Here is a 12,948-nt window from a genome sequence, read left to right on the forward strand (position 1 = left end):
TGATACCTAATCTCTTATAAAAAAAAAAAATCCCAATTCAGTATAATTATAATTACTGTGTCCTCAACAGCATAAACTTCCAGTCAAGGCACTGGAAGACACTTTGGAATTTATGTCAGCAAAGCAGAAATAAGGGGATTACAGTAAAGTTAAAAATAAAAGACCTGATTAGGGTTTCCTGTTGATTTCACTTTCTATACAGGATAGTTTATCTTCCTTTCCCTATGGTACCTTTACATGTCATAAGAAACTACTTTAAACATCCACTGAATAATCTGGCTAACTGATAGGCTTCTTGCCAGAAAGATAAAACTAGGAAATCAGTAACATTGTAGAGGCTTTGCTAGTGGCTTGGCAGAAAGTCCACCTTTCCATGCCTGTTTAGTGTTCTGCCAGAATAGGAATGTTAGATGTTACTGGGGTGGGATGTAGGACGTGTGGGTGTCTGTCTGTCCATCTGTCTGTGACTAAGCAGGTGGAAAGAGGAAGTCAGGAAGCGAGTACTCTATGTCCAGGAGCAACTGTCTGCTAGAATGGTTTCCATGTTTGATGGAACCATACCTTCAGCCTTCCATGCAGTATTTTAAACATTCCTGAGAGGCACAGAGAAGCAGTCAGCATACACATCTGTGCTGAAGTACAGATGGTCAAGAGCTCATCCACCACCTGTGCGTGCTGAGCGAGTGTATGTGCCTCCGAGATCTCACTCAGTTTGTAGACAGAGGTTAAGTATCTACATAAGATATAATTAATCCTGTTATTTCACTGAATTTAAAATTGACTTCTGCGACTGTTAAATGTGGAAGATAATCTGAGAAAATGTGACCCATGTTATTTCCTTTTAAATGAGTATTGCTTTTTATTCATAGCTATTATAAGATTAACATTAAAAGTTACCTCTGAAAAAAAGTCTTTACAACAGTTTATGGAGATTAATTTTCCTATTTAGGTAAGTCCAGACATTTACAAGAACAATCACTTAAATAAAAATAGAATATAAAGCCTATGTTTAAAACATGGCCTTTATTAATGCTGTCTAGCGAGCTCCATATTTCTCTTACATTGAAATAGTTCTGCTTTGCTTAAGAAAAGACAGAAAAAGTGCATTTACAAGAGTACTTTTTCTTTAATTTTCTGCGAAAATGGAAGAAATTGGAATCACAAGTTGACAAATGTTGTAAAATGAAATTTCAAGAAACATCAATTTTAGTAATGCTACGCCATCACTAGTGTTTCATTCTGACCTTCTGCCATGTGAACCAGAATATCCCGATATACAGTCTAGAGCATCTATGTTATTACTCTACAGCATATTTAACACAGAAAAAGGAGTTAAGACCCCCTTTCAATGTACAAACATGAATAAAAAAATTGATAAAAAAATCACTTTTATACATAATGTATATGCAAACTGTTTTAAATACATGGGTTTGGAAGAGTTATTTACAAACTTTCTGTCCGTGGGACAATCCACAGACAAAGCATACACAGTTGCTTTACTTTATTGTTGCATCTCAACTTTGGGAGATGCAAATCCATTCGGCAGTACAGCAAACATAAGAACTTGTGACAAAGTATCTTAAGGGCAACCCAATAAATTTTGTTCCTCAAAACAACGTAAGTACTAGGACTGCCAAAGTTTCCAAATAAAGCCATAGTTTTACCCAGATGCCTGTAGACAGATCTATGTTGTGGAGGCTACATAGACAGACCCATTTGAAATACAGGCATGGCTGCTGGATAAAACATCCTTAAAAGCCATAACTGATACGTATGTTTTATCGAAAGAGTGAAGTAACCTAGAATTTTTTTTTCCAATTTTATTAATATTTTAAAAAATACATAAAAATACAACATCCAATGTCTGAATAAATATATTTAACAAGTTGCAAGATACCTTATTTTACACAAAAATTTCAGCTTTAGAAATCTTGTTAAATAACTTCACTGTTGTTATATATTTCATTTTTCGTCTTTTTGTAACAAAATAAAAACTCTGAAATTACATAGAAAAAAGACAAAATATTTTTGTCAAGGGATAAGATAGTCCACTGAAAACCTATTCACAATTCCACTGTAAACATTAATAAACATTAAAATATTTGCATAATTGTGTGCTCAAAAATCCTATAAAAAGTGGAAGACTTATTACAACTGTAGTTTTCAGTCAACTACACTTCCTTTCACAATTTATTTTGTCCCATTTACACCTTTAAAACTGGGCACATTGCTGAACACATACTTTGGCAGTTCTGTATAGCAAGTGCTTCCACAAAAAGGAACTACTCACCAAGAGTTAACGTACAGCTCGGCAAAAGTGCAGCAGTTACTCAATTCTTTTTGATAATACTCTGATGTCTGCTTGGTGCACTTGCTTTTCTAAGATCTCCCTAGAACACCTGAATGCTTCATTGGACATAACTTTTCAAATTTGATAAGTGCCCTTTCTCTGCATTAATAAAAACAAAACAAAACCAAACACAATGACAAGCATGTCACATTGTGCCTACAAACCTTCAGTTACCAATGAGCTTAATTTCTCTGAACAGTAAATTAAACAAAAGAAGAGGGTAGGAGGGGAGAACAGGTACAGTCCAGCAGTGGAAGTGTGTACAGAATATACTTGGCAATGTCAAAGCAGTTGAGTGCTTTCTGTGGTTGTATTTCAGGATTTATGTCCATGGCAGCAAGTTGCTGGCAAGGCAGAGAAACGTGCATCACCTGCATTCTACAGCAAGCACATTTTGTGGAGGAGAAGATGATGATGGACTCATTCCAGTGTCTGATGAAGCAGATGACATGGATGCTCCTGTATGTGACACTGAATATATAGAACAACAGGTCAGCATCAGATTATCGAAGTACAGGTCAGAATGAAGGTTTCCTTGCTTATCAGGCTGTTTAAGAGATCTCAAAGTAGTAGCATGATCACAGGAAACTGATACAGGTTTTTTGTCAAGTGCTTTCACTGCTATATTCACATAAAGTGGATGAGTAACTGTACCCTTTCTGTATCACCAGCCAATTGAAAAGATAAATCAGGTGAGTCATTACGCTGATTGAAAACTCAGACCTAGCTTGCACTAGGAAATCCAAGTTTCTAATACACTGTTATAAAATAGGTAGGGAATGCTGCTGTTAGGTTCAAGTTCTGAAGAGCCATAAACATTTTCTACACATACCTACGAACAGATTATAACACTTTCTTTCTTTTCCTAAAAATACTCCCAATTAAACTCAAGTTGCTTTGAATTATGTATTTTCAAGAAAATTAACTTCTCATGGGAATCATAAAGCAAATCTGAAAGTTACCTTCTCTGTCCTTCTTTTTTAATCGTTTTCTTCTCCTGTCTATGGTTGCTACTTCTGACTTCAAGGACATGTAGTATTTTCGTATTTCCTGTAGTTTTTCTTGTAAGAAGGAGATCCTTTCAGTGCTGCTCATATTGTCTAGTTCATCTTAAAAGTGGGAAGAAAAAACAGCTTCATCAAGGTGATTTTACACAAACGAATACAATCCTTATAGCAGACCTTGTAGCAGCCTTCCAGTGCCTATAGGGGCTGACAAGAAAGCTGGAGAGGGACTTTTTGTGAGCAAGTAATGACAGGACAAGGGGGAATGGCTTTAAACAGAGAGGGGAGATATAGATTAGATGTAAGGAAGAAGTTCTTTACTGTGACAGTGGTGAGGCACTGGCACAGGTTGCTCAGAGAAGCTGTGGCTGCCCCATCCCTGGCAGTGTTCAAGGCCAGGTTGGACAGGGCTTGGAGCAACCTGGTCTAGTGAAAGGCATCCCTGACTTCAGCAGGGAGGTTGGAACTAGATGGTCTTTAAAGTCCCTTCCAACCCAAACTATTCTAGGATTTTATGATTAATCTGAAGAATTTACAAAATGCAGCATAGAAGTTAACATACTTCCATAACCAGGCCATAAAAGGCCTGTACCTAATTTGGAACCCCACATTTTTCTTTCAGAACAAGTTTTCTCATAAATTCCCTCTAATCAAGTCACTTAAAGAATTCTTACTGAGCTGAAAACTCCATTTGTATACTCTAGGTGAAGCGTTCTGGTGGTGGTGTTTTTCTCTGTGTTTATCCTTCTCTCCATCTTTGATGTGAGGCGATATCACTCTTGCAGGTGATCGGGAAATCTTCTGTGGTTTGGATGCATTTATATGTTTTACAGGAGTACATTTACTTGAACTGTCCAGGACAGAAAGGTCTTCACTGTCACTACTTTGTCCTGCAGTAAGAGAAATGTACTTGGATTTAAAAGAACCCAAACAAACAACTTGACATTTTAGAACTGTAGTTATAGTCAGAAAAAATGATTAAGAAAAAACTGCTCCTTCTGGCTTAGGAGATCCCAGAATGCACACAAGGAAAAACCATATGAGATTCAATGTATAACCTTATCAGATACAACAGGCACTGAACTCCCAAGTGTACCGATCCTTAATGCAGGAGAAGCCAAAGGCTCACTAGGCCTTTAGTTAAAGAGCAATAGTCAAAATTTTTATAAAAGTAATAAAGCAGCTTATTAAAATAAGAATATTAGAGCACTGATAAACTATGTTTAAGTCACATATTTTGATGTTATAATATAAAACAAACACTACAATCCCCTTTTCAAAGATCAAAACTGTATTAATATAGGTAGGTAGCCCATGACTATATATATCTACCAAATTGCTTTACACATCTAAAGGAACAGTTCTGAAACATGATTAAAAGCATAAATGCTTTAATATTTAACAGAAAATTTTAAGCTAATATATGCAAATATTTTAGATTGCCACAGGAATTTCAAAGTTTTACACAGGCATGTCAAATATGTCTGAATATTGTATGCCAGAATTCATATTTGTCTGATATTTAAAAATTGTAACAATACTGCCACAGGGCCTAAATATATTGACTCATTCAATACATCATTCAATACATTCAATTCATCACCAGAAATGTGTTACAGAAATGCAAAAATCAAAATTTCTATAGTAAATTAAAAAATAAGTCACATAATTGAGATAAAAACACACAAGATTGCTTTTGCTGGAAAGTTATTCTTTAGCATCAAGCATTTTTTCTGTACTTCATAGATGCATTTTTTCCCCATGAGAAACACCTACTGTAATACTTTGAAGGAGATGTTCCTACTCGGAACAAGCTCCCCTCTCAGAAGTTCATAACCAACCCAATTACTGCAGCCTTTCAGTACTTAAAAGGTGCCTATAGGAAATACGGAGAGAGACTTTTTAGCAGGGCCTCATGCGACTGGACGAGGAGTAATGGTTTTAAACTAGAACAGGTGAGATTCGGGCTGGATGCAAGTTAAAAATTGTTTACAATGAAGGTGGTAAAATACTGGCACCGGTTGCCCAGAGGGGTGGTAGATGTGCCATACCTGGAGACATTCAAGACCAGGCTAGATGGGAGCAACCTGATCTAGTTGAGGATGTCACTGCTCATTGCAGAGGGATTGGACTAGATGAGCTTTGAGGGTCCCTTCCAACCCAAACTATTTGATGATTCTATATAAAAATGATCATAATGGTAAATATTTAGTAACTGCTAATATACACTTTTAATAAAAGTTTCTCCTAAGGATGCAATTAAAAATAACCAAGAGATCTCCCAGGAACACTGCTACTGCAGAGCTGCTAAGTTCTTTCCAGTTAACAGCCAATAATCATGCACCTTAATATTCGTGAATAATCATGAAAAACCCTGACGAGGAAGTCCCATCCAATCGAAATAACGGGTAACAGTGAGAACACTGCGCCCTTATGCGTGTTGGTAGGGCAGCATAACCTTCCCCCTCCCCCCTTCGAATGTACCTGTTCCATTCTTTTCATTTTTGGCTGCAGCACTTGTTCGCTTTGGGGTACGCTTTTGTTTTTTTGCCAGTGTTCCACTATTGCTATCACTGGGTCTTTTTTGACCTAAATGAGAAAATAAATAAAGACAAGACACCTCAAATATCTCTGCTACTAACAAACTCTTTTTTTATAAGCAACAAAGAAATTTAAAACCAGAAGACAAAGCAAAGTGGCGATTTTTAGTAAAACAAGTCTTAAGATGGCTTCAGAAATCATTAGAGCAGAGAATGACTGTTGACAGGAACACTCACCTTTCTCTCCAATCTCTCTTTCTTGCACAGATAGACTACAGGTGCTTGATGTGGTACTGGCTTCAAATCCATTAGCAGACTCGCTTTCACAGAGACCTTCTTGAGACTCTTCCGCCACACTGTCGACTTCAATCGTCATGTCACTTTCACTCTTGATACTGCGTGATTCATCCTGGCTAAGAGTAAGAGGTGAGATCATGGAAAAGCTTGACTGGACAGCAGCGGGTAAGGCAGATAGATTTGGATTTGAAGCATTAGGATCTGGCTTTTCCGATACGATGTCTTCACTACTGCTCTTCTCCTTTTCATCCAAGTCATCCAAGTCTACTTCATGGCACAGCAGTGTTTCGGGACCAATCTGAGGCATTGCATCATCCTCATCTTTTAAGGGAACATTCTCATTTTCTTCAGAAGGACGTTCAGAGTTCTCGTTTCTCAGCTCTTGAGTGTGCTGAACTGATTCTGCCACCAGGGATGGCATTTCCTCATTCTCCGTTCTGAGGGACTCTTCAGCATTCAGCCCTCTACATTCTTCTGCTCCAGTACATTCATTGGTCCTCTCTTCAGATACAATATTTGGCACTTCCATCTCACTCTGTCGTCGATTTCTCTTCTCAGGCGATGCCTGTTCTAAAGTTTTCCTTTTCAAAAGCTTCTTATCTTTTGTAGAAGGTTCTGTTTCACTTTCAGTAGTGCTGGAAATTTCTTTACAGTCCAAGGAAGACATGTCTAATCTTTCAGGTTCTGCAAGAGATTCATTTGCCACCTCTTCTTGGCTTCCTGGTGAAATCTTGGCATTCTCTAAAGAAGGATCTTTTGTCTTGCTCCTTCTCCCTTTTCCTTTAGGTGATTTTTCAGCCTCCCTTTTGACTTCTTCTGTTTGTTCTGTTTTATTTCCAAAAGTCTGAACAATTTGTTCACTTTCTTCGACTTCCAGTTTCAGTGTTTCTAGTGGCTGTACTTGAGTCCTGTCATTTTCTTTCAATGCATGAGGAATCTTTGGGTTTTCTTCATCTAGCTTCTCATCATGTAGCTTTTCACTTTTTTCCAGTTCTGAAGTTTCTGGAGAAAATTCTTCATTCAAATTCTTTTCAGATGATTCATCTGCTTCACTGTCAGAAGAGCCAGAATCTACAAATTTAAAAAAAAGAAGGAAACAGCACCTTAAATCATCAATTACAGCACAATTTCCTTTTTCAACCACACAAAAACTTTCTTCCCAGTAATTTACCACATTAACATCAGTTTAGAATACACAATTTCAAACTTGAAGTCCTGTGTAATTCAACGTACTTATGACTTCTTATTTTTATCAATAATTTCTATGAAACTACAATAGTAGCGGTGCTATCTGAGTTCAAGATGCATCTGGACAACACTCAAATCACAGGATTTAGTTTTAGGTAGTCCTGCAAGGAGTAGGGAGTTGGACTTGATTATCCTTATGAGTCCCTTGAGAATATGAGTCCCACAGAATATCTTGAGATATTCTGTGATTCTACTACTACTATTTCCCAAATAAGCTGGTATAAACAAATTATAGTAGAAAAACCAGATTCCCATAATCCGGTATCTATCTGTGGAAACTGCCTGCCCCACCTGACATTACAAAGCAAAAAACCCAACACTTCTCCCCTCCATGCACCCCCAAACAGTGAAAAAATCAAACCAAACCAAAAAACCAAACCCTTCTACACCACAATATGGACATTTCATTGTTAAACTATTGTACAAATCACGCATCATATGCGGAGCCAGCATATTTACATTACCAGATTATTCAGGGATCTGTGCTAAAAGTAGACAGTGGTTTCACTTCAGTTCTTTTTCACAGAGACTTAGAAACACCAAATATTGCTGCCATTTGTATGTAATTAACAACTTAGGGTGCGTGATTTCGTACTGGTGTTGAGGACTTAATTACCACAATGAAGACTATCATTATACTACTAGAGTTGGTCTGCTCATGATTAGGACTGAAAGGCTCTAGGCTAAAGAGTATGGAATGACTTGCACAGTCATTTCCATGCCATAGCTCTTCTGTGAGCAAACTGTGCTCCTCAGCAGTGTCAGCTCAACTATTTCCTCAATAAAATTCACAGGGAGGAAAAAAATCAACAACAAAAAGGTAAAAATCAAATTTCTCTTCAAAAAAGTACTGAAAAACCTCAGAAGCCTACGTGCTCATCATTTGATCCTCTACCAGAATCAAACATTCCTGAGCTACGTCTTATCTGCCTGCAAGGTGTTGCTAAAAATCAGAAGTATTCATTTTTATAGAGTAAAACCTGTGCCAAAAATTTGTTCAGTTCTGTTGCTTGCACGCTGACTGGGTAAGTAGGACTTTAAAGCTGCTGACGGCACTGTGTTCGCTGAAGTTGTCATATTAATGCACTGCATTACGTCACTGTTTACATGCACTTCCATGCCAGAACATGAGTGCACCAGATGTACCTTCTGTTCCATTTGGTAATGGTGAGGAATCTGACAAGTTGTTCCGTGCACTTCTGGCTCCTGATTTACCTTCACTATTAGGCGTTTTGGATAAACTGCAGGATGTGTTGGATAGAAGAGTAGATTTCAGAGGGGGTCTCCCGCGCTTTGATTTTTGTTTCTCCTCATCCTTCTTCTCATCCTTCTCACTGTCTTCTTTATTCTGAGGGGAAAACAACGAATGTTTGTAAACTGCTGATCATCAAATCTTTTACTCTACACTTGTATTAAAAAAAATAGGCTGTGGACTGAGTAACTTTTTTGAAAAATAAGGAACTGTGATAGTCATTAAGCATTGTACCACAAAAAAACTTATTGAAATAACTATTACTTTTGTTTTTTTCTTCTGTTTTCTCTTTGGTCCTCCTTTGTCCACAGGCCAGATAATCCGATCCGCTTTCACCCACTCATCATATCTAGAAGTGAGTAACAACATACTGTTATCACTATGTGTAAAAACGTTGTTTGCAATAGGGGGATTAAAAAGACTGAGTTACAGGAAACATTTATTAAAGAGAGGTAGGAAAGCAGAGCATATATTTACAAACACACGCAGTATCTGGCATTAGAAAGATGAATTACATTTCTAGCCCACAAAAAAAAAAATCTATGGGATGGGGGAACAGAGGTGCAAACTTCCCTGTCTCTTGCTAGCAAAGCACTGGAACCCAGGGGACTGCATCAGCTGTAATTTTGTCAATTATTTTACATCATATACAAAAAGCAGTTTTCACCACAATAGTAAAATGCCTTTTTGTTTGGTTTTTTGGGTTTTTGTGTGGTTGTGTGGTTTTTGGTTTTAGGTTTTAAGGTAAAATTTAAAAATTATACCAACAAACTGGATGAGATTCTGAAAAGCACAAATACACTGCTAGTGCTCCTTAAAATCTCCGGAGTTATTAAAAAGGTGAAAGGGACACATGTAAGTATATCCCCCCACACACATAAACTTTATGTTGCCACATAAAAGAAATTTGCTTAGTTTGATTAGAAATGTACAGATTTGGAACATCTCAGGTTATATACCAGAAGCATTCTAGTTTCAAAAATTCAATTTGTGATATTTTTGTCTACATAATCACAATGCTCTTAAGAACAAGAGCAAAAAATCCATTTCTGCAGCACTACTGAATATAAAGCATGGCTGCCAAGAGAAGCATTTAAAGATTCTGTAGTTCTTCATAACAACCGTTCTTTATAATCACAGTTAACATTCAGTACAAGAATAAATTGTGTTGCCAAAATTTCGGTGCTTCATACACTTAATTGTAGAGGTCTTCACCATTATCAGTGACTCCCTTAAATAAAGTCCAATAATGCAACAGTAGCTGACACAATAAATTACAGGGATGCTCCTGTGAGGAGTGAGGATTACTCACTTTAAGCCAGATGAAAACTTGGAAACGTACAAGGAAGTATATTCTGAGATTTCAATGTTGTAGTGTCATACCATGAACAAAATTACCAACACTGAAACGTGTAATAGAGTCAGATCCTCTTACTGTGTTGATAATTCCATTTGGAGCCAAGTCACTAATCATCTTTCTCTTTTTGTTCTTAGAAAAGAAAGTTCTTTTGCAAATAATCCTTTTAACAAACAAAGAATGAAAGGCAATTGTTATCCTCACCTTACATTCCAACCATAGTAATGAACTAAATATAAAACTTCTCCATCATCAATTTCTGTGCTTTTAATACTGGCTTCATAGATTTTTTGAGTCTTTCCACGCCCATATTTTACTTTCACTTTGGTTCCAGTCAGGCAGGGTTCTGCATCCTCCTCATCCTCTTCACCTTCTGATTCTCCTTTGTTCTCAATTTCCTCCCTGCAGTAAAGTGTATTTAAAATGCCCACTAATTAGAGACAATCGATGTTTCAACGTTTAACTAGCATAGCCAAGCTACTACAAAAGAAAAAGACTGCAAGAAAAGAAATGTTTTCATCTTCTGTATCCTGCACTGCCCTTGAAGCTAGCTTGGACATAGCTTCTCACATCAAGAACAGGACTTTGAGAGAACATGAGTAAATGCTAAAAATATCCAGAAAAATTGTAATATAAACACAATTGATTATGTGTACAACTACCCCAGAACTTAAAAATTAATTTTTAAATGAATGGTTTGATAATGCAGAAAGAGGAATAAGTTAACTCAGTGTTTGGCTCATAAATAAGACAGGAAGAGCTGATTTTGACACATTATTTAAAAAGAAAAAAATTTTTTCTCCTACAGTCTGCTTAATAGGCTACAGTTTAATAATAGTGTGTGTAAGCTTGAATTGCCATCATAGTGATCCTCTCACAGGTGCAAACACCATTCCATTGAAAAAAGTTGATTACAACAGTGTTTAACAAAGATTAAAAGTGTCTACACACCTCTTATAGCTATAATAAGACGTAGACAGAGCTAATATCTGATATTTAACCATTCTACCTAAACATACTTTCAAGAATCACAATCTAACCTATTTTTACCTATACTTCTCTCCCTTTTTTAGGGTGAATTTAGCATAATGTAAAAGTTAAATTTCTAAAAAGTCACCAAAAAAGAAAATAGTGAAAAAGACTACGGGTTTGCTTTTAGTGAAATATATTCATTAGCCTTCCACAGCAACTATCTTGCTGTGGCAAACAATTAAAAGAAAGAGGACAAGCACCATCCATGTCACTTAAAGAAAACTCTTTGGTGCCCATGTCACCTGATATCCCTCTGTGACCTGCTGCACACCCACACTGCACCTTCATTTCAGACATTTCCACATGCTACGGGGCACTGCAAGATTATCTTTTCTGGACTACAGAGAGACACTTTCTTTAAAATAACCATATCTTTTTCCTACTCCTCAAAGCTCTGTAGAAGAAAACATGCAATACCCCTATCAGGCTTCATTCAGCATCCATATCCACACCACTTAGCCACATGGGCAAGAAAAACAAGGTAGGAAAGCCAGCTTAAGCTGGTAAGACACTGCCTTTGACCACAGCCAAAGTTAGCTAAGAGGTCTACTCTGGTAATGAATTATTCACCTGGTCACAACTCATTTGTAACCAAGACTATAAATCCAATTCAACTTGTCAAGCTTAGTCTCTGGATGCTATTTTTCCTTTGCCCTTCCATGTCCCTCCATTCTCCTCTTCACCCTACCTGTGGGTTTCATACAAACTCCCTCTTTCCTTTTCCTTTCTTTATTAGCTGATCCCTTGCCTGCCTGCCTACAATACATCAAGTAACGAAAATAAGCATGCTGTAGGTTCACCAGCCATCACTAAACACTTTAACAAAAGCACGGGAGAAGAGGGTCTCTCTTTTCCATTTGTATTTCAACTGCCCAGAAAAGTCTGCCCAAACAGTTGCTCACCATCCATACAGCACCTGACATACACAGCCTGGTCTACTCTGTACATACCAGTGTGACAAAACACCAACACATCCTTGGCAAGACCTTCAGGAAAATGAAAGTCTGCTGCCTACCAAAAAAAGATGCTTCCATAAAGTACAGCATACTTTACAAGCTTGAAAGAAAATTCTTCCTTTCCTGTCTTTCTGAGTGAATAGATCCCCATATTCCACATTTTAGTTGTGTATACTCCTGTTTGAAGTATGGCTCAATCCTGACACAGACATAAGTGTAAGAAAGTGACAAAAGTTAATGTTTACCTCTCCCTCTGCCTCTCTTCCTCTTCGTCTGACTCTTTATCAGAATCCTCCTGTTTTTTCATTTTTTTCTCTCTTTGCTTTGGTGTACTTTTTCTCCCTAGTGGAGTTTCATTTTCTTTCTTCTCTGCATTCTCAGGCATTTCCTCTATATCTTTGTTTTCTTTGTTATTGTCTTTTAATTTGTCTTGTGTTTTATCCTCTTCACTATCTTTTTTAGCTGGGGTTGCATCACGGGTAAGTCTTCTTCGTCCCTAGAACAGAAATAAGAACAGTTTAATGACTCTTGTCAACTGTTCTCTGTATAGTCCAAACCTCAGTGAAAAGGGAAATAATAATATTCTTGTACAGAAGAAAAGCTGGAGATAGCAGCAAAAAGCAAAATACTCTAAAAATCTTAAGATAACACCTTAAAGTCTTGTTGGGGAGGGTGGGGGGGAACAAGAAACCAAAAAAGAAAACCAAAACCCCACCCCCCAAAAAAACCACACACACACATAGAAAAGAACATACCAAAACAAAATCACCTCAAAATAAAGCCATTCTGCTTCATTTGGAATAAAGAGCATGAGCTTCTGATTAACTTCTAGAGGATTTCAGGACATTTGTTTGGATCTGTAAGGTCTGTTGCCCTGACAGAAAGGGCCACAATGCGTTGCTCAACTACGGC

General features: G+C 37.3%; 1 protein-coding gene across 5 annotated transcripts in view; it reads right to left on the reverse strand.

Annotated features, from left to right (window-relative positions):
- Positions 1 to 1,106: 1,106 nt before the first annotated feature.
- Positions 1,107 to 12,948, reverse strand: part of ARID4A (AT-rich interaction domain 4A) — a 50,030-nt gene continuing 38,188 nt past the window's right edge. For 4 of the 5 annotated variants that reach the window (XM_030483077.1, XM_030483080.1, XM_030483081.1 and 1 more), the window contains 9 exons: positions 12,282 to 12,532; positions 10,253 to 10,450; positions 8,956 to 9,040; positions 8,586 to 8,787; positions 6,132 to 7,262; positions 5,839 to 5,943; positions 4,029 to 4,244; positions 3,313 to 3,459; positions 1,107 to 2,821 (listed from right to left, as the gene is read on the reverse strand). In XM_030483077.1, coding sequence (XP_030338937.1) covers positions 2,718 to 2,821; positions 3,313 to 3,459; positions 4,029 to 4,244; positions 5,839 to 5,943; positions 6,132 to 7,262; positions 8,586 to 8,787; positions 8,956 to 9,040; positions 10,253 to 10,450; positions 12,282 to 12,532 — 2,439 coding nt within the window. In that variant the 3' untranslated portion in view covers positions 1,107 to 2,717. The remainder of the gene's footprint in view (positions 2,822 to 3,312; positions 3,460 to 4,028; positions 4,245 to 5,838; positions 5,944 to 6,131; positions 7,263 to 8,585; positions 8,788 to 8,955; positions 9,041 to 10,252; positions 10,451 to 12,281; positions 12,533 to 12,948) is intronic. The other variant, XM_030483079.1, reaches the window with a different exon arrangement.

The sequence above is a fragment of the Strigops habroptila genome, chromosome 4, assembly GCF_004027225.2.
Source record: "Strigops habroptila isolate Jane chromosome 4, bStrHab1.2.pri, whole genome shotgun sequence".
NCBI lineage: Eukaryota > Metazoa > Chordata > Aves > Psittaciformes > Psittacidae > Strigops > Strigops habroptila.